General features: G+C 35.1%; 1 protein-coding gene across 1 annotated transcript in view; it reads right to left on the bottom strand.

Moving 5' to 3' along the window:
- Nucleotides 1-23128, bottom strand: part of LOC145685811 (hydrocephalus-inducing protein-like) — a 461224-nt gene that overhangs the window by 402297 nt on the left and 35799 nt on the right. Inside the window, exons 4-9 of the mRNA XM_081758381.1 lie at nt 22329-22582; nt 21143-21282; nt 16436-17012; nt 10082-10302; nt 4073-4245; nt 3110-3283 (exon numbers count right to left, since the gene is read on the bottom strand). Of these exons, the coding sequence (XP_081614507.1) occupies nt 3110-3283; nt 4073-4245; nt 10082-10302; nt 16436-17012; nt 21143-21282; nt 22329-22582 (1539 nt within the window). The remainder of the gene's footprint in view (nt 1-3109; nt 3284-4072; nt 4246-10081; nt 10303-16435; nt 17013-21142; nt 21283-22328; nt 22583-23128) is intronic.

The following is a 23128-nucleotide window of genomic DNA, read 5'->3' as shown; positions in this document are numbered from 1 at the left end:
TTTGTGGGAAAAGATGTTGGAAAGCCTCCATAGAAAAGTGTCCTCTGTCTATTGAATGAAACAATCGTGAGACATGAGCTTCCAGAAATATCATCTTGGCCCAAATTCTTCTTGTCGTAAACTGAGGAATTCTCATTTTTTTTTCATTTCAGGCTGGAATGATATCAAACAAAACGAAGACAGGGAAGATTTTTACAAGGTAAAGACACAGAAATACCAACCAAATCTATTCAATTTGAAAACTGGGTAAGGTGTACTACACTTATCACAGGCTGTAGTTGAAAGTTCTGGCTGAGATGGCGGAAGAGAACAGCATACACTTGTCTTTATTCTCTGGTGGCGGTATTCTTTTTGCTAAATGAACCCAAAACGGCAATTGAAGTACGTCATCTTGCAACTAAAATTTTGTCTTCGCTCTCTCTCTCTCTCTCTCACACACACACACACATACTCACAAACACACTTTTACCATTTTAGCAATCGTACGCTTGGTTGTAAAATTCATGTTGTAAAATTCACCTCTTCGTTTGGAAGCCGGGTGAAGGACAAAGAAAGCAAAGATATTGTCGACGAACCCTTCAAATTGTTTGCTTTCAGCAAATTTATGATACTAACAATAACACTGGAGGTGAAGAGGTTTTACAGGGGGGCCTTCGTTTTGTTACGCGGAAATGTTTGATCTGACCAGAGTGCGAAATTGCCCTCTGCTTCTATGTTGAGAGGAGGGGAATAGTTCCCTTTCCTAGTGAATAACATTCATTAGGACCTGAATTATCTTCAAAAATGGTTTCTTACAGGCGCATAAAACCTTTCGAACTTGATAAGTGTAAAGAACATTTGGTATAATATTCATGGAACTCCGTGGAAAGCAGAAAATATCATGAGAATGATCAAAATTCGTACATTCGAGAACATAATTAACAGAAAAGAAATAGGATACCCAAACCATATTTTTAACCCTGCTATAAAATGTATATCCTATATTTTTAATAATTCCTTACTCCCATGAAATAACCTGGGGAGGATATTCTCTCCAAATTTTTCAGACTGAAATCCTTTTATCCCGTACGATTTCGCCCCCTGACGCAATACGAAAAAAACAAATGCTGTTAAAATCCATATATGACCCTTTCGGGACTCAACCCGGGCCCTTCAAGCCGATTGTCTATCGCCGCAGACCGTTCGGCTTGGTATGAAGATGTACATTGTATGATTACGAATAGATCACGATAATATAAGAAACCTAAATCCAAAATGACACCCAAAAATAAATTTTTTAAGACCACTAGCTAATCTGAGTGTACTGTCATGAGTTTGTTACACAAACGGAGCAACCACCATATAGGGGCACAGACCCCGCGGGTATGGGAACAGATTTGTATTATGGAGGTGTAGACTGGCCCCAAGCATTCTTTCCTACGATGTGTCGTTCAGCTCCCATTACTATGGCACTTTACTGTGCAGTAACCTATAAAATTTCAATCAAATACTTTCCATTACTCAATAAAATTATTTGGTTCCAAGCTCTTTTTTTTTTTTTTTAAAAAAAAAAGAAATAATTGCAACAAATCTAAATATGCTAAAATGGAGAGTAGTTTTTGGATTGGCATGGGTTAACACTGTGAAACCTAAAGGTTGGAATACATGAAATCAAAGTGTACACACACATCTATACGACACTATAAAGCAAGTGGGCTGATAGTATATGGTAGTTACGGGAATGGTGACACCTTTACATCGTACTTTGCTTGTCGTGTAAATATTATTTGACATTAGTGTCTTCATCTTCGACGTACCTATGAGCAATTTACTGTATATTCGTGCATTGAAACTGGTGAAACAAATTTCAATGTTTCAGAATGTTAAAAGAAAGTCTAGAAGCCTCAGACAACTAACAGCAGAGATATATTATCTTGTAAACTATTTGTCCTTGCCTTGTGAGCTTATTTGAATTTATTTTTAAGACCTTTAGGCAACTTTGGCCCACTCCGAATGGATGATGATGGGCAAATTAGTGGGATGAAGAAAGTGGTAGGATAGAAGACAACTTCGAGAAAACACACACAATCGATGTTTGTCCACCACAAAGCTCACATGGCACTAACCGAGATCGAACCGACTACTACACACACCAGAGGTGAATGCTTCACGGTGTAGCTACCGTGACATTTCTTGTCTTGTGTGTTCTGGGTAATAACCTAGTTGTATCTTGATTTGCATGGTGCAGTCTGCTACATTTTACTTTCGTTCCTATGGTATGCTGCTATATTTTTACGAGACAAGACGAGACGAAACGAGACAAACGAGACGAGACGAGACGGGACGGAACAGAACCTCTCGAGACGAGACACGAGACGGGACGAGCACATTTTTTCGAAACGAGACATACTTTGCACGAGACGAGACGAGACATCATGAAGTCTCGTCTCGTCTCGTGGCAACACTAGTTCTAAGGCCATGTTGTTTAAAAAATAAAACTACGATCGCCATAGCAACGAGACGGATGTGACGTCACACTATTTCAGTCTATTGCCTATCTTTAGATCGAAGAAAAGATAGTTATATATCACTAAAGAACACAGTATTTGCTAATTTCCTCCTCGCACGTACGTTTCGTATGATAGATGTTTACTAAAGTACTAACGCTATACAAGTAGACCCGACTGTTGCTATAAATCTCAATAAAACATTAAACAAACTGCTCGCTTAGAATATTGATCTATAAACTCTTTGTAAACTTATCAGTTTTCTGTACAGTTTTAGTTTTAGCTCTGCAAAATAGTAACTTAAATTTTAGTGCTATCTAGGATTATTAGTAAATATTATTTCCAATGCGCTTATTAAGTTTATGTTATATTTTATACTTGTTAGCTAAAATATAAGTATAAAATACGTAAACATTTTTTGTCATTTTCTCATGTTTTTTTTAAAAATTAAAATATGCGATGTTGAATATACTTTAATTAGTGTGCGGGGCCCTGGGCAACGGCCCGGTTCTCCAGCCCAAAAGCCGCTTCTGTTCACATGCGTTTGTCATCAAATCATTGAGGGCAACACTACAGGTCATATTAGTGGGGGATTTTAAAGTAAAGATTTTGTTTAACCCTACCTTCCAACTTGCTTTCCAAGACAACTGGATCTTTAGGTAATAACATCTCTGACTGCTCACGAGAAGTACTTTTGTCCATCTTTTTATCCGTAGCAGTCCCAGAAGGACGTGCGGAGTCTGCCGTTTTTCCACCGCGTTTTTTCTTCTTTGTATCTTCAACAACAACAGCTGCATCTATAGATAAAATAATATACATAGCATAGTTATTATAGCATAGAAAATAATATACATAGCATAGTATTTTATACATAGCATAATATACATAGCAAAATATACATAGCAAAATATACATAGCATACATAGCATATGTCACGATGCATATGAGACCATTTTCAAGTACTAAATAATACCCACATACTCGATTGGTGGATCAATAAATTGACTATATATGGTTATTAAACAAAAAATAACTCTTGCACTAGATCAACTGAAAAATAAGATCTCTGACATCTACCAGGCCATCTGTGACTTTGGTTGGAATTACACTAAATTTAATAGTTTCCGTATAAAAATAAATAAAGAAAAAATAATGTAGTTCAACATAGACATTAAGAATCAATTCATTATTTAATTTAAACCTAAAATTAAAATCACCAGAAAATAAGGAGATCAAAGATTACGAAACTTGTCTGTTCTACTTCAGATACGAAAAATGTCATCGTACTTTTCTGATGGAGCAATGTTGAACTAGAAAATAACAATTCCGTTTGGCGAATTGAAAAAAATAGCCTGAGACCAGTGCCAAGCTATTTGTGACCTTGGTTAGAATTTCACTACATTCAACAGTTTATCATTTAAAAATAGTTCAAACAAGAACCATGTAATTCAGCATAGAGATAAAGGACCAATCCATAACTTTTGAGCAAGCTTTATATGTTCTAACACAACCCCTATAAAGTTTACAAACTGCTAGGTGCAATATTATTTCAGAGACCTTTCTCTGATTTCGTAATATTTACTCACTTGCTGATTCCTCCTGAACAAGCTTCGATGTGAGCTCGTCTACTAAATATTGATAGAAGTTCTGTATTTCTGACGGCTTTCTTGTTCCCGGTAGTCTCTCTGGAAGCAAAAACTTATCTTTCATGTAATAGTTGCTTAAAAGACGATCAATCAGCTCTTCTTCTAGTAGTTGACTGATGAAAAGGACAAGAAAGAAATTGTTTCCTTTATTAGTTTATCTTAATTGTCAGTCTTTGGAAATCTGGATTCATAACACTTTATAGAAAATAAACATTCAACTAAAGATACAGCATAATAATACTACTAAAATACTAACATAATTTTCAAAAATTGATTGCAACCAGGGACGTAGCAAAGGGGGGGTCCGGACCCCCCCTTCGAGACGAGAAACGAAAAAATTAGGGAAGGATGAAACATAACGAAATGAGAAAAAGAAGGATCAGCGTTAAAAATAAACTACAGGACACTTTTGGTTACTCTTTCTTATGAGGAAATTTGTATTACTTGCAATACATGGTTGCGAGATGAGCGATATATCCTGGAAGAGTCAGGAAATTTGAAATTTCTAGAAAAGTTGCGGAATTCTCAGAATTTCTAATACTAGTCAGGAAGATTTCAAGCTTCCGAAAGCATAGTGCCGTTGTGTAACAGCGTGGACATTTTTTATCATAATTTTTCGTCATCGCTTCCTTGCAATATCAAACATGTTTATTTCAAAAACAATTTTCTACTGCTCCTTTAACCTGTCATTTTGAACAGACAGTAGTTGACGGAATAATAAAAACAAAAATATATGAGGAAAGTAAGTTCTGTTAACATTTGATTCAACAGAAAAAGGAATGCAGATATTACAAAATATTTTACAAGACATTATTGAGTATGTACTTTTTATAATAGCTGAGGTCATAATGAAAGGAAAATTGTTATATTTGAATAAATAGAGGAAGGATGTAAATATTGTATAATCTTATTCAATACTTTTTTTTATTATTTTACTCGAGATTTCTTCATACTTTATTAAAATATTTACCAACATATCCTCACAAAACAATATATGTTGATAGTAAAGTAGTTTAGATTGATCGAGCTCCTGGACCTTCAGAATTTCATGTTACGCCCCTCCTCCTCCCCCCGTTACGAAATCCTGGCTAATCGAACCAATATATGTTCCAGTAAAATTGTTTAGAATGATCGAGCCCCTGATGTGATGACCACAATATTTCATGTCACGGACCCCCCCCTTCACGAAATCCTGGCTACGTGCCTGTTGCCACTTTCAATGTACATTATTCTCAACACACAAAGTAAAACTTTAATCTTCATCTTATACAGTGTTGATTGAAGAAATTTATCTATGTTATAGAATAAATGTTTAGGTAATAATAAATTAAATATCTTTTGGCTAGATAAAATCTTGAAAGGTACATTCTGTTGTGAATCGGTTATCTTGGTAACACATTACACCATTTAACACACCATGTGTGTTTACAATTGTAAAAAATAGAGCCACGGTGAAATTACGACGAACGTTACTTATATATGAGAACAAGAATCTACATGTCATAATTTCACTTCAATTCTGCTGACGTTGCATAAACTTCTTCTGACATGTGTGATTGCATCATGGTGATGAAATTTTTGTGATCAATGTTAGAAAATTTCTTAATTCTAAATTGTTTTGGTTTCTTTCTTATACTTTCAGTTTATCAGACTTATACATTTTGAAGTAGTGAAACATCAAAGAAAATTTTCAAACTAATTTTTAAAATAGTTTTCAACAAGTGCAAACGTGTTGTAGCTAAAACATGTAATCAAAAAATTATAAAAACTTTTCAATGAATGTAAAAATATTCAAACTTGAAAAATGTAAACAAAGATGTTGAACCAAAACATTTTCAAACCGTGATAAGAAACAATTTAAACCAACATTTCCAAACTAAAATATTTGCAACCAAAATTTTCAAACACAATTTTCCAAACTTAAAATTTTCAATTTTCAAACTAAAAGTTCTCAATCCAAAATTTGGAAACTAAAATTTCTTAAAATTTTCATACTAAAAAGTTTCACACAAAATTTTCAAACTAAAAATTTAAAAGTTCAATGATCGAAAATATTTTAGCTAAAAATTGAAGCCTTTTTAAAAATTTAAATAAAGATTTAAAAGTAATCAGTCAATCAGATTGAATCAAGAATATCAATCAACAGTGACCTTAGATTGTGAGTTATAACTACAATACTCGGGTTGAAATATTTTCAAAATAAAATTTTAAAGAAAATATTTTAAAAAATAATGGTTTGAAGGTGATCAATCAATCAAATTGCATCATGAATAACTTTGCACCAATGATCTTAGACTATGAGTTGCAAGTAATTTTCTGTATGAAATTGTTGGTGCTGCACGTCAATCGGTTTTAATAGTTACCCATCAGCTACTACAAGAACTTCCACTTTAAAAAGTTCAACTACATTCTTCAGCAAAACCCCTGCCAAGTGAACTTTGTGGTGGACAAACACTGTGTGCGTGGGTTTTCTCGGGGTTCCCCGTTTCCTCCCACTTTCTTCATTCCACTATTTCATTTATTACTCATCATCACCGTCTCCTTTAGCCTAACCGGCATAACCGTGGGACGTAAAACTCAAAGATTTCATTTCATTTTTTTCTTCAGCAAACAAACATTGAGAAGCAAAAATATTGTGACAAGAAAAGAATTTCACGTGTGCGGTTCGGATTGCACGTTAATCAGTAGGTCCCTTCTCATATAGCCTCGCTGCTGAAACGGACGTTAAACTCAAAATCAACTCAATTACCTATCAAGTTTCAAATCCTAAAATTTCCCGTGGAAGATCGTAAACTGTGAGTCCTGTAAATAAAGTGTAAAAATTTTAATACTAAAAAGTTTTGAAACAGTGATTGAAAATATTAAACAAAGCTTTTCAAAATTGCTTTTAAAATTTTAAACAAAGATTTGACAGTGATTAACCAATCATATTGAACCAATAATAACTTTTTCACCAGTGACCTTAGATTATGAGTTGTAACTACAATCCTAAGATTCAAACTGCGAAATTGTTGATAGGTTTCAAACCCAAAATTTGAAGTTAGAGATATAGATCAACTAATCCGATTTTTTTTAAAAGTTAACTTTCACGACGGACTTTACATTATGTTCTACACTCATTCATATGATCATATGATAGTCTCTTATCTTCGATGAGATCAAAATTCCCCAAATTTAAATTTTGATAATTTTTACCCATGCAAACGACTATTCAAATTAACAAAAAATACATATCCAAGTCATAGAGAACAATTATGAATATTTATTTTTGACAATTTCTAAATGTAAGGCTTGTCAAGATGTACGCCTCCAGATATTTAGAAATTAGTATCTGAAGGCACTCTTGTTCAATGAAAGACAACGGGACCTTGTAATCATTCATATAATTTATTTTAATGAGCATTAAGCATAACATTCAAAATGTGCGCCTCATGCTAATTCAATTATCACACCTAAAATTTAATATTTCCGCTAGAATATCAAATGTTACTTTTTGTAAGTATATTTTTGTCAATTTTGCACCCATAAAAAAGTATAAGCAGAACCAACCAAATTTAGAAAAGTTAATATTATAATGTTGGAAAAAATTGCCAATCTATATTTTTGTCCATTCGAAAATTTAAGAGGTGGGGCAATGTATCCCTCTCAGAATTTTAAAAGAACATCAGTATTCATATCCTATGACAGAGAATTAATCACTGTACTTATCTATATAAACATATGATACGCTAAGGTTTCACCAAAAAGACATAGTAGATCAAAAATCTCCAAATTGTGAATGTTTGACGATGTTTTACCCATAAAAGGGAATAAGCAGCACTAACCAAATTTATAAAAATATATATTCCAGTAATAGAGAACATTTACCAAAGTTTTTCACAATTCCTAAATTTGAAAGGTGGGCCAATATACCCTTCTCAAAATTTAGAAGTGCATCAGAGTACATACGTCCTATAAAAATGGAATTGACTCTGTACTCAACCATATAAAAATATATTGTAGTAAAGCCTCATCTAAGAAGTTAAATTTGGTCAAAAACCTACTACGTGGTAATATGAATACTTTGCTAATTATTTTTGCCCATAGAAGGGGATAAGCAGGACCACCTTTAGTGTTAAAGAACGTTTACACAAATTTCGTTTTTGGCAATTTCCAAATTTAAGGGCTGACGTTATGTATCCTTCCCAAACTTTGAGAACGGAGTATCAATGTATTCATGTCCTAAGGAAGAGAATAGACTCCTGTACTCAGGCATATAATCATGTAACGTACTAAGGTTCACCAAAGAAGATAAGTACGTCGACAACCGTCCACGTAGATAACACGTGATAATACTAATATTCGGCAATTTTTTGCCCACAAAAGGGGATAAGCAGGACCACCCATATTCGTAGTGATGTATAATTGGATTTTAAAGAACATTTATCAAATTCTGTTTCTTGACAATTCTCAAGTTTCAGGGGTGGGCCAATGTACCTCAATCAAAAATTTATAAGAGTATATCAGTGTGTCCTTAACTCATAAAAGAGAATGGACTCTATACTCAATTACGTAACGTAATAAAAACCATATAACTTGATAACAACCCTCATCAAAGGTAATAAATTAGGTAGAAAAGAGCTCTAAATGTTGAAATTTTTGTAATTTTGTACCTGTAAGAGAGAGAACAGGATGGACCACAAAAAATTACAGTGGACTCCTAGAGAACATTTACCAATTTTTTTGACAATTTCCAAATTTTATAATGGTCTTATGTATTCTTCCGAAATCTAAGATATGAGCATCAATGTACCCAGGTATTGTGAAAGCGTATAGACCACTATACTCTACATAATCATATAAAGTAACAAAGCATCGTCAAAGATGATAAAATAGGTTAAAAACCTGTTTAATTTACATTTTGGCAATACTTTACCCATACAAAAGAACAATATGAACCACCCAAACTTTCAGAGATACATACTCCGGTCCGATCATACCAAATTTTTAAATTTGACAATTTCGAAATTTTAAGGGATAGTTCTATGTACTCCTCCCAAAATTTAGAGGGGTAGTCCTATGTACCTCTCGGTCTTTAACCCCGGATCATCCCCCCAAAAATTTCTGGCTCAGTCGCGCCAACGTGTGAGTTCGTACTATTATTGCATAATTGTACAAATAAAGTATTACCACCCCGGGCTATATTTTATGTGGGCTACCCTGTAGTCTTCTCGTTATCCGTGCGAAGTATAGAAATACTTCGAATAGTCATTTCCTTTAACTATAGTAGATATATCTATGGTATCACTAGTGCTATTTTCTGGGGAAAATGGTGTCGATAGCGAACATGAATACGTTATTCTAAAAGTTCTAATTGGTTGCAAATGAAAGCGTCAAAATCTAAACAAGTGAAAGAACTTAGCATGTCCCGCCATGTATAATATAACCTTGTTCCATTTTTCAAACAATATCAATTGAAGTATGTATTTCAATTTATTTACTTATGAAAAATCATGGTTGAGAAACCGCAATTTAAAAAAACAGAAAAAGGGCCTGGTACTATGTATTGCCAGAAAAATAACTGCATATCACTATGATATCTGCGATAGAACTATGAAGTCTCAAGCAAAAATTTGTTGAGTTAGGTATTATTGTATATGGTGTCTAAAGCTGTAAATACAACCACTATCATGTCCAGTAAACGGGAGCTCATATGCAGAATACAAAATTCATATTGATCGCACTGAGCAATGCGCACTTTTGTTCAGTGAATGTTACACCAATAAAAATTTGGATTTAACTTCTAATGTTCTCAAATACAGGTAATGATTACATGTCTCTAAAACTTAGAGTTGCATAGCAAATTATGATTAACTTCCAGTGGATGATTACATGCAATTCTTCTGTAATGTCACTATAATTTAACTTATCATCTACTATATTTAACAAAGAGTTCTTCTATTTTCTTACCTATCGAAATCACTGAAGACTATCTCTAAAGGAAATATACAGGTATTTATTATAGTCAATTGCTTCTCTTCAAATTCAGGATATGGCAGTACGGTATCAAAAGTAATCTTTGGGATCTCATTATCATTTAGTTGTAGTTGAACACCTGTGCCTTTGAGTATAACAACTAACTCTTCTGGATTGTCTTCTATTTTGAACACCAACTTTCGCTTATATGGTTTCTGGAAAACCAACATACATTGTTTAGCATTTTTAAGTTCTTCCTACATATGACTCAAACTTGAATATACAGGCACTATCGCCAAATATGCATTTAAAAAAAACTGATCAAAGGAGATATTAAAACTGGAACTAAAACACCAAATAGGTGTTAGAATATGCACTAAAAATATAAGAAAATTGCTATAATATTTTGTATAAGTCTTTATACTGCTATTCTATATATTAATCTACATGTGTATTCTTTAGGGATGGGCACGAGTAGAGCTAAAACTCGACTCGACTCGAAACTCGAAGCGAATTCGAGTCAAGTCAAAGGTAATTTTCTCGAGTCGAGCTCCGAGACGAGTCGCTGTTTTGAGGTCGAGTTTCGAGTCGAGTCGAGTTTAAAAAATGGCTCCCTCGTTTAGCTCGTTTTAACTCGTTTTGAAATCATTGCCTGATTAGACTGGATAGGGAAAGCTATAAGAAATGTAAGCAGTAATGTGGAATATTTTTAGTGTTGTTCACGAGGTGAGATACTGCTAGCATCTCGCCTCGTCTCGATTAACAAGACGACAATGGATTTTTATAACGAGACAGCCTCAAATGTCGTGAACACTAACATAAGTATATTCTGTAGTTCTCACCACCAAGGCTGAGACCTGCACGGTGAAAGTTTTGAGCCGAAGCAGAAGCCCAAACCGTGTAGTGATGTTAACGGGCTTAGCTCGGTTCAACTGAGCGAACAGCTCGAACAGGCTTGGTTAAGATGAGGCCCGATTGGTTCTACAGACCTTGGTGGTAGTTGTAAACCTGCGGAACCGCACAATGTTCCCAATGTTCCAAGTTCGAATTAACGAGAATATATATAAAGAGCTCCATATATTCGGAGGTCAATTCAAAGAATGAAGCACGACTGCATCGAAAATCAAACCCGGGAATTCGGGAGACCTTGTCATTGCCATTATTGTTATGCTAATCAGTCAATTCCTATGCCAGTGGCACATGTATTTCCACTTGCAGTACATGTAGTTTAAATGGCTAAATACAATTTAAAAAAATTAATACCGTTGGGGCAGGTCGAGTTGTCACTTTTATCACCTTTTTCAGTTGTTAGTGAAAGATAAGACCACACAAATCAGTGTTTTCTTTTTCAAAAAAGAAATATTTCAACAGTGGAAAAGTCCCCAATTAAAATACTTATCAATTGTGAAGTACAAATATTTCGGTAAGAGTTTTGATCTTTATATTACCATAGGCGCCGACTTTGGGGGGGAAGCAGGACACTTTTGGCCCCCCAATATTTAAAGGTGGGGTCCTTGCCCCACCAATATGATCCTGTTGAGAAAGAATTAACAAAGAGGAGCAAGAATTTATGTTGTAAACTTCGTCGTTCCTTTAATTCAACGTTAGGGTCAGGCTTCTTATTCAATAGAAAAGGCCGTTTTCAAAACGGTGTTGAATAGAGGACCGAAGCTACAACCAACACTCTGGCAGCACTGATATGAAAGTGAAGATCAATGCAGCGTGAATATTGCAGCGGAGTAGAGGACCGAGATCTGCGGTGGTGGGGGGCTTCATCAAACAGTTAATTGAAACCGGCTGAATATGACGACGATATGTTTATCCATTGTTTGGACCCCCCAATATTTTCTTCAAGTCGGCGCCTATGTATATTACTACTTACCACACACACACACACACACACACACACACACACACACATATATATATATATATATATATATATATATATATATATATTAGGGTGGTCCTTATTTATATGGGCAAAAATAAATTTAGGAATTTCCTTGGACTCACCCCCTAAAATGGTTCCATATGGGACAAAATTAATCCATTGAATAATTTTAAATGGTGCTCCAAACAACCTAAGATTTTGAATGCGTTTACAATACATAGTACACGTGTATATGGGGAAAAGCTGGAATAAACTCTTGTAATTTACAAACGGCTTAAGGGAATGGAAAGATATCTTGGATAATGGAACTAGAGGACATGAACAACCTAATTTTGTATAGCATTATTATGGTGGCCATCTTGAAGTCAGCCACCTTGAATTCAGGTCAAAATTTTCAAATAGGAAGAGGGTCATGTTACATATCATTTTGAGGTGGCGTTTTCCCAGAAGTACAAATCTCGTATTATTTTCAAGCTACCAATAATCTTGTAAGAGTTATTACGTGTGAAAAACGAAATGCTTCGATGCAATGTTATTTTATTGTAGTTATGGACCACATATTTGTAACAATTTTGGAAGTATTTTACATAAACTGGAAACAAACTGCTAGAGAAAGTTAAATCTTTGTTTCCCCATGAACTACCAATAAGTTTTTCCATCAAGATGATTCATAGACCATTATGAAGAAAAAAAAATATAACATGGAAGAAATTGAAATATCTCTTTTTTATGTAGTACTGTAGCTTTGGGGTAAGTTTCCAATAGGTTTTCAATCTTATATACTATATAGTTAACTTATGTCACATCTAGGAAAAGATTATCTATGAGAATTCAATATGTGCAAAAGAAACTGTTTCTGATACTAATTTTTCGTAAAAACGATGTTGTAATCTTCTGTTAGTTTCACTCCCCTTTCTGCTGCATCGTTTATTACGGAGATGAGTTTAACTATTGTCTTTCCTTGAAGATAGTCATTGTTATCTGACCATGAAATCGGATCACACTCAAGAAACCCTTTGGGTATTTTAAATCTCACGAGAAAAAATTGTTTGTTGTATCAAAATCACTGATTTCTCTTTTCGCAAGAATTTGTATGGTATTATCCTTGCGTCAAGCCTCTTTGCTGCTTCACGGTTTCTCCTTACAGTTTTAATTCTTTCAACCAATTTTTGTTTTTCCACTATGTTAACTTCATCATCAAAAAACTCCAGTGCTACGTATTCCTCCTTCAAGTACCAGAGATGCCGAGAAAATTTAGAAAGAGCCACTTCAGAAAATTCATTATCTATTTGCCTATAACAGTACAAAGTTTTCAAAAAATTGCAGGTCTTGTAATGATGAATGGGATACTTGATCACATTTAAATCAAGCTTGGACATATAATCGTATCAGAAAAATTCATGCTCTCCGAAGACCCATTTCTATTTGTTTCGTTAAACGAAAATGTTGGCGAAAGAGAAATATTTTTAAACAGTATATTGCTTTTCCCCATCTACCTTGCATGGTGAATTGTTCCAGGCAAACGAAAGAAAACTCTTCGGGGAGGTATGCCATCCAAGAATGTCAGTTCTAAAAATTTACTGTAATCTTCTCTGCGGTGTCCTGCTTCTACAAGTTTGATAGCAAAATTCAATACTTCATTTCTTACATCTGACGTCATTATCATCATCAATTCTGGAATAAAGTTAGTACAATCTATTTTAGACCAATCGTTCTGAAAATGCTTAAATAGGGGAACGTCCGGTCCAGATGCAAACGAAACACAACACTTGTCAAATACACATTTTAAAACCAATTCATAAATGTAGTGTCTACAAGGAAGGTATAGAAGATCATTTTGGAGAATCTGCTCTAGCAGAATGAAAGCACCGTTCACATGACACATATTGCAGGGAATAGTGTGACAACAAACTGTCTGCACGAACTTTACCAAGTTCATTCTTCAAGCTAATGAACTGTAGCAGAAATAATATGTTCGTTCTCCTCTTCATGATGACAAACTGAGAACACCAATTAGCCTCTCATGAGCATCTCCTGTAATAAATATTGATAACCCGTCGATAGTCTCTCTACCAGTCAAATTCGGCAGTAGTTTTCCGTCTCATTACACAACTAACGCACTTGATGCACTCCGAAATTGTTTTTGTGGTCTTATGCAACTTCGCTACGTATTTTCTCTCAGCATATTTATTACTAGTTCCTTTACATTATGGCCTAATGTTTCTGCCGTCGCTGTCAGAATATGTATTCTCGTTCTATCAGTGGACTTGTATCGATCAAGAGCAGCAACCTGTCTTGGAGTTTTAAAATTAGCTTTTCCCCTTTTACATCTCTTGCAAAGTCCGGGCGCACACAGGCACATATTTACATTTTATCTTACATACTCAACTGGGTTTTCCTCTTCATTTCTTGAAATGCTTACCTCCGTGTATTTTGGAGTAAAATTCATACAAATCATTTTCAGAAGTGCATTTTTCTGTTGCGTTCCTCTTTCTAATGAAGCCGCGCATATCCCTCTTGTTCTTTTTGAGCCAAACTCATGTCTTTACATTTGGTTGTGTAAGATTTATTACTTGTGAAAAAGAGAAATATTTTCACAGGTAATAATTCTTAGACGACTAAGGCTATCCTTAAAATAGTGCCAGATTTGTGTTTTTGGTGAAACGCCACCTCAAAAAGATATGTCATGTGACCCTCTTCCTATTTGAAAATTTTGATCTGAATCCAAGATGGCGGACTTCAAGATGGCCGCTGTGACAATACTATACAACATTAGATGTGCTTCTTCCTCTAGTTCCATTATCTAGGGTATTTTTGAGTTCCCTTAAGCCGTTTCTAAATTACAAGATTTTATTCCAGATTTTTCCCATATATTATGTACTGTAATCGGATTCAAAATTTTAGGTCGCTTGGGGCACCATTACTTATTATTCAATGAAGTTAATTTTTCTCCTTCCTTAATTTGGTCCCATATGGAACCATTTTAGGGGGTGAGTCCAAAGAAATTAGGAAATAAAAATTAAGGACCACCCTAATATATATATATATATATATATATATATATATATATATATATATATATATATATATATATAGAGAGAGAGAGAGAGAGAGAGAGAGAGAGAGAGAGAGAGAGAGTTTTCAAAATTATATGAATAATAGAAACATCTGGAGTTGGAGTTGGAAGCATGTCAGATGTAAGTGGGTTAGCAACAATTAGGTGGTAACCGCAGCGCAAGTATGTTAGTGGCGGTGTGTATTAGGCCAAACTCCGTATTACGCAAGGGATAGTAGAATGGTAGGGTGCAGTAAACTGAGAAGACGGTTATAGTGTAAAATGGGCGATCTCTCTGATTTCCAAAAAGATCAAATTGCTAGCGCTCCATTATTTGCTGTGAGCCTGACAAAAAGTGGTTGTTGGCTATGTCGCGAAGCATAGTGTCCAAGGTGAACACGGTCTACAAAGCTCGTGGCAAAAACACATCGGTGAAGAGGAACAGTAGTAGAAATAAAATCCTGAGTGACAGGTCTCCACGAGCATTAAAGCGGGTTGTCACTCAGAACCGTCGTGCGACTGCAGTGCAAGTGATGGAGGAACTCAAATACCATTTCCCACAGTCTGTATCGACGATGACAATCTGTTGTGAGTTACATGACATGGACAGGCAAAGTTGGGTTGCACGGTTGAAACCGCTGATAAGGGACTATAAAGCTTTAGCGTGAGACCAATGGTGCTGTAAACATGCAACATGGACCACTAATGACTGGACCATGTTTATGTGTGACGAACGTTCAATGAAGCGTATTATCCTCAATGTGCTCTGCCCAACCATGAAATATGACGGCCACTCTATGACGCTGTGAGAAGCCATATCCTGATGTATGTGGATCTTGCGCTGATGATGGCCGATCGCGTTTCTGCCCGAAATTATATCGACATTTTGGGGAACTATGGGCGTCTTATGTTCCAGATATTGTTTTCAAGCAATAGCACCAAAATCTAGGATGATATTGAACCTGTTCACACAGTTGGAAATGTTGCAGCGTGGTATGAGGAACATCAGGATGAACTCAACATCTCCCCTGATCGCTCAATCCGCAGGCCTGAACATTGTTGAAAATTTGTGTTTCGTGTTTTAGCGACACAAATCCGGGGCAGATTTTCATTTCCAATCTCTCTCACGGACCTGTAAGCGTAATGGTGTAATATTACATTTGCTACCATTCACTACCTCTATGTCTTCATTTCACGTCACATCAGAACTGTTCTGGAGCAAAGGTGGTCCAACATTATGCGTTCGTTTCAGGTCTTTCTATTATTTTGGTAATTATCTACCTATTTGCCACATATTTAGCTGCTTTATGTAATATACGAAATTTTCATTTAGTTCGGTATCAAATTATTACAGTATTCACCAATAAAAATAGAAATTTAAAGTTAAATCAATAATTACCGCTTCATCTGGTTCAAAATATACATCAATAGCAGCAGCTTGCCCAGGTTGAAAGGTATCCTCCTTGTAGATGATGTAAAAGTGTTTGTAATATTCTGTTTCCATTTTAGACTTTGTTATCATTATTTGAATTTGTTGCTTCCTTTCCTCAAGAGATTCTTCTTTCAATTCTTTATCTTCCGCCAATTCTTCATCTTCTTTGAAACTTCCCTTTCTTGAATATGTCTCCTCCGCGTCCTCAATTTTCGATTTTGTATCTTTTTTCTTCCCTTTTGGGGATTCTTTCTTTCCTCCTTTACTTACTTGGCCTTTCGTTTCATCCTTTTTCTCTTCTTTCTGATCTTCAATATCTTTCATTATTTCTTGTTCTTCAGCTCCTGCGTCTTCATCTTGTTTATCAGTCAACGGCAATATACTTTTAATTTGCTCCTCCATTTCCGAGTCAGTCATTTGCAGACTCTTGGTTTCTTCTGTGGATTTGTAGGGAATGAGAAGACTTTTGACTCTTACAGGTGTTCCTTTTTTCTTTTTAGGAAATTCAACAATCTCAGCTTTCCAGGAACATTCAATCCATCCTCTAAATGAAAAAAAGAAAATTAACTGTTGACGAGAATCTTTATATTATATTTGTTTACAAATTCAAATTCCAAAATATTGTAATAGTGAATAGCCTGTGAAGAATGTGATAGAATAGTGAGTAGTCTGTGAAGAATGTGGAAGAGTGTAATAGTGAATAATCTGTGAAAAAATGTGATAGTATAGTTAGTAAATAGTCTGTGAAGAGTGCGAGAGGACAATGGTCTGTGACGTTTGACATGAATCAACAGTTTTTGTGAGCAGGAGTTGGAGAATACAAGTATGTAGGCTATAAGCATTGCAAGAAATAATATTTCGTAGCATGAAGATAGTATTTTATAAAGTAATATGAAGTTTGTGTGCATGAATCTGCACCCATAAATAAAGAGTGGCTTAGTTTGGGAAGTAGTTTTTTTTTTTAATTAATAGCATATATTTATCTACCTAGGTATATATTCATGGTATACGTTAAAAAAACGATTGATAAAAAAATTCCTGTGCACTGTGTGATCTTTTCATCAGTTTACTTAGAAGTATCCTTTAAATCCGCCCTAGGTTATTTCATTTATATTCACGAAATGATAGCTAGAGTTGGGCTCTATTTATGTTTATGTAATCCTACAAGTGTATCTTGAAACTTTCGATTTTATTGTAACGAACATAACTAAGCAATGCAGCAATGATATGTTGGATATTCGCTAAAAGTTTCACGCATAACCATGAATATTGAGCTCAACCAAACCTCTAAGAAAGGATTTGTTTCGACTTGCAATAGAATTAAACTTTAAACATTATGTTGATTGGAACTTCAGGCTTAGTCAAATTACAGTAAAAAAAAAAGCCTTGCATGACAACCTAAAAAGCACTCTGAGTATGTACTGTATCTCTACTTATACATTCTAATATTCACTAAATTAAATTCTTAGCATCTTCACGAACTTAAAAATACTAATGAAAAGTAAGTAAGTAAGGATAAAAGGAATAAAACTATAAGAACGTAAAAATTGAAAAAAATACTTGATATGGGCAAATGAACATTTCGAAAGAAGAATTTGGAAACATCGCCTATTCATTTGCTTTTGTGATGTATTTAGTTTATGATATTTCTCTTGTTGTAAGGACGTACCCCATTTCTTCACATCATTTTATTCCTTTTACGAGGAACGTTTGGTGTATGAAGCACCTAAACTATGATCATCTCATTTTTTATCTCATGTTCCAAATCCATTTATAAAGCCATCAAATTTAAGTTAGAGAAGACTAGCATCAATTACCTGCTTCGCTGGGTTAAATTAAGAAAAAATAGTAATATGTTTTGTTAGTCAGTCACTTTTTCACTTTTTACTACTACTACTCCTTGATATAAGTCATTTTCGATGATTTTTATATATCCTCTCTCCTCCCCATATTTCGGGCCACGGCATCGGAAGTGTCATTGTTCATCTCAGCGACCCCGAAAAGTATGAATTCGAAACTGATATTGGTAATTTTGATTACATACATACATACATACATACTAGAGACCTGCACGGGCCGGGCCTGGCCCGAGGCCCGAAGCCCGGCCCGGCCCGCGGGCCGACTCTGTTATTTCTTTGAGCCGGGCCGGGCTTGGGCGGGCCGACACTGTTATTTCTTTGGGCCGGGCCGGGCTTGGGCTGGCCGACACTGATTTCTCTTCAGGTCGGGCTGGGCTGAGGCCGATCAATTTCAATTCTTTAATAATTACTGACTTTCGTTAAACGATAATTGGAATAAATCCAAACGTTGAAGAAATGTGTCCGTGAAAAATGTTACAAAGAATGCAATAGCTATTTACAGTTTGTGTTGCTTAGCGGCTCCACTTTCACTATAGAGGATTGCAGGCATTATGAGGTAAATTGAGCTCTGACCTTGACCTTCGCTGAACTCAAAATATAACAAGAAGGGGTGGGAATGTTTTGCCTGTCGCTAAACAATATTGCCATCTTCACTTTATGCTAAAAATCAATTAAGTTAGATTTTTGTTACAGGGAATGGAGTTTTTGTTCTCTCGATGACAGGCAAAGTTCTAGGAGGCAATGGTACCATTCGAGAGGCAAGCGTCAGGTTGTAAACCAGAGTTTAGAAAAGGTTTCTGAGGTTAGGTCAAATTTAGTACTAAATTTTGAGAAAGGTTGGTGCTCGAGCTAATTTTTTTTTTTTTAAATATCGGGCCGGGGTCGGGCCAAAAACTTTTAAAATTTATCGGGCCCGGTCCGGGCTTGGGCCAAGAATTTTAAAAAACTTATCGGGCCGGGCCGGGCTCGGGCCGAAAATCTCCTAAACTTTTCGGGCCCGGGCTGGGCCGGGCCTAGGTACGTTCGGGCTGCATTGGGCTCGGGCCGAAAAATTCGGCCCGTGCAGGTCTCTAATACATAAATACACACACACACACACACACACATATATATATATATATATATATATATATATATATATATATATATATATATATATATATATATATATCCTCCCCTCCCACAAGTTTTTCGGGGCTTAATTTGGATTTAAATGGCATCAGAAGTGTCACTATTCATCTCAACGACCTCAAAAACTATATATTCGACACTAATATCGGTCATTTTCGATCATTTGTAAATGTCTTTACCCTCCTTTAAGTTACATCGTCAAAGTGATATGAGAAAAATCATCTTATGTTCCAACTTAATCTAGGTTGAAAATTTGAACGAGATCGGTTGAGTGGTTCAATAGTTATTAAGTTTTATTTATTTTTATATATATATCTCCCCCTCCTACCTCCTCCCCTAAGTTCTATCGTCAAAGTGAATAGATAAATACCATCCCAGGCCAGAAGCTCATCTATGTTGAAAATTTGATCAAGATCGATTGGGTGCTTCAAGAGTTATTAAGTTTTATTTATTTTTATATATTTCTCCCCTCACCTCCCCCGCCCCTAAGTTCTACAGTTAAAGTGATATGATAAAAACTACCTCATATCTGAACTTCGCTATTCGCTTCAGAATATCTATTCTTTAAATGTTTACGCGTAACACGATTTGAATTTCAAATTGTCTAAGTATAGTAACAGATATGTAGATAATGTATTATTTTGGTGTCAGCAAATCACAGGTTTTCTAGTTATTCTTCTACTGAACAAAATAAACATTAAAAAGTGGAAACTGTGAGAATATACACAAATTATTGACTATCCTTGAAGTAAGTGTATATGGCTATAGTGTGACATTTTTTATACTTCATTATACTTCAGTGGCTTTGCTGAAGTAACATATTTATTATATATATAGTGACCGGCACGTAGCATGGCAGCTCAAGGTCACTGCAAAAGCAGATGAATTCTGAACAGCGATCCTTGCGTCAATCAGCTTTCCAATAACCGGCAGTGCTGCTAGTCCTACGCAATTATTCAAGCATACAATAACAACCAGTATAGTCAATCATAGAGGGATTAATAACATATAAGGGAATCCTTATAGTAGAAATGATAAAAATACATTAATAATGACATGTGTGCGTGTATTTATGTTTGAAAATTTATTTTGAGATCAAAGTGCATCATTTCATTCAAAATGATGGCATTTCTATTTTTGTAATCCATTTTTATTTTAATCCGGGAAAATGCGTAATATATTTAAATTTTATTACAACTATCCGAAAAAATAACACAATTTGAAATAAATAACTGTATCTTTAGTTTAACACGAACAATAGCACTAATTTGTCGTAAAGAATATCTCCTTTGGGCAGAAAATAAACAAAAAATTCACGTCCCTACATTAATCAATACTGTGTAAGATACAATGTGAGTGACAATATTTTCGCGTATTTACTAGAATATTATGTTTGTGTTTATACACAGACGCATATCTCATAACTCTGGGACACTGCAATATTCCTTCTCCAGTGCAAAGTAGCTAACTAACCTGCCAACCATGCAACATAATAATGTAAAAGCTCGCCTCGGCCAGCACGTTGTGACCTTGAGCAGCCATGCTACGTGCCGGTGACTATACTACATACATTATATTTATTATGTTTTACTCGACTTCGATGACTATGGAGTAGTTTTTGTACACACTTACATCATTGCTTATTAACAACAAGGGAATCAGAATGAGAGGAACGGGAACTTACGAATTTCTTATTACGAGAGTTAATACTTTAGTAGTTCCACATTTTACTTGGCCAAAATCCATCACATCCGTAGAAGGAGTTAGAAAAGGAATAGTAACCAGTGCTGTTACGTTAATAGGAATTGTCGGACCATGATGTACCTGAAAGATAACTTGTAGTCTTATTATTATAAACAACAAAACTGAAATGAAAGATAACTTGAAGAAGAGTTTTATAAATTGAAAATTCGTAAAAGAACGTTATTTTCTCATTTATCAATAGTTTATATCTAGATACGAATACATTTTCAATGAGAGAAGAACCTCAAGGAGCTGCTATCATCCAACACTTAAAGGGACTCCTCCTTGTCACTTCTAAATCAATTGACAAAATATTTTTTGGACCAAACAATATGTGAAGGGGGAAAAAGTTTGACATACTCGACAATACCATAGATTAACAGTATTGCCATCTCAATAAAATGTTATATTTTTTCTAATGGCACTACGTCAGGTTTTACATATTTTAGATCTACATATAAAACGAAACATTAAAATACAACACTTTTATTGAGTGTTGCCACCTAAGGATGCAATAGTATTACAAATATCTAAATTTGAGAGCGCTTTACAATAGTGATAGAACAACTCAGATGATCGAGGCGGTGTATCTAAAGTAACTTAGTGTCAGATACTATGACAATGATACCATGCATTTCGGATAAATAGGAACAAAGTAACAAGAAACTGAAAATTTATTTTTCTAGTACAGGCTTTATTTCAGAAAAGTGCTTAGATAAGTATCGTTATCTAAGGAGTTAGATGGTTTCCAACAGACAAAACAATCAAAATGCCGTTACAGCAACTTAATATCTCAAACCGTTCCGGAGATATGATAAATATTGATAGAGTTCGTAACACTACTTAGAAGCCTTTATGAGGTGAAAAACATGGGTGATCACTCAAAATTAAACAAATAATAATAAACTTATTAAATTACACGATCAAAGCTAAAATTGTTGCATGTTAGAAAGGTAAGATATGAAGGAATTCTAAAATTTTAGTTTTATTTTTGCCATCATCCTACTAGTATAATGTATAAGAAACTGTGAATTTTGATCGATTTTACCCCACGTTACTGTATATAATAACTGATGTTTCAGATGTATTTATTACTAATTTTGACAATTACACATTACTATTCTTACCTCAAGATAAATAGTACTGCAAACATCATGTCGCTTTTCACTGAATCTCGACGATACTGGATGAAAATGTATAAGAAGAGAAGTTTTCTCTTTGGGAGGAAGATCAAAGACACGAGAAAATTGAACCACCAGGCAGTCATAAGTAAGAGCACTTTTATTTTCTTTGTTCAAAGTAATGCTTGCTGGAAGGGGCCCTATATTTATTATGTCGATTATTTTAGTTACACTGTAACCCACACGTATGCTGCCAAGATCTGAAAATTAAATAAAAACAAGCAAATATTAACTGAAAAATAAAATTTCTTATATAATATCGTTCATTTATGCCAAGCTTTTTCTCGCTAAGCCACTACACAAACTATTTCAGACATTTTATGTTTAACACGTTCGCTGCTGAGGACGCCCATCGGCGTCCAGTACTGAATTTGGCATATGCGCCGGACGCCTCTCGGCGCTTGTCCCTGCAGCTGATTCACTTTCCCGCCAGCGCTAGTGCAGGTATTGGTGCAAGGTGCAGTACAAGTGAATCAGCTGCAGGGACAAGCGCCGAGAGGCGTCCGGCGCATATGCCAAATTTAGTACTGGACGCCGATGGGCGTTCTCAGCAGCGAACGTGTTAACGATATGGCGTTTAGCGAATTGTTGTTAATATACCAAACAGTAATCGTGTACATTTAGTAGAACACGAAAAATCAATTTCAGTACGTTCTTAAATGTCTACTTGAAACAGAATTCGTTGTTACTTCCCAATTAACAACACGTGATTATTATTCGTATCAGGTGAAAATATTCGTTATACA

This window comes from Thermobia domestica, chromosome 1 (assembly GCF_964235325.1).
Source record: "Thermobia domestica chromosome 1, izTheDome1.hap1.1, whole genome shotgun sequence".
NCBI lineage: Eukaryota > Metazoa > Arthropoda > Insecta > Zygentoma > Lepismatidae > Thermobia > Thermobia domestica.
This window is presented reverse-complemented; position numbering and strand designations above follow the sequence as displayed.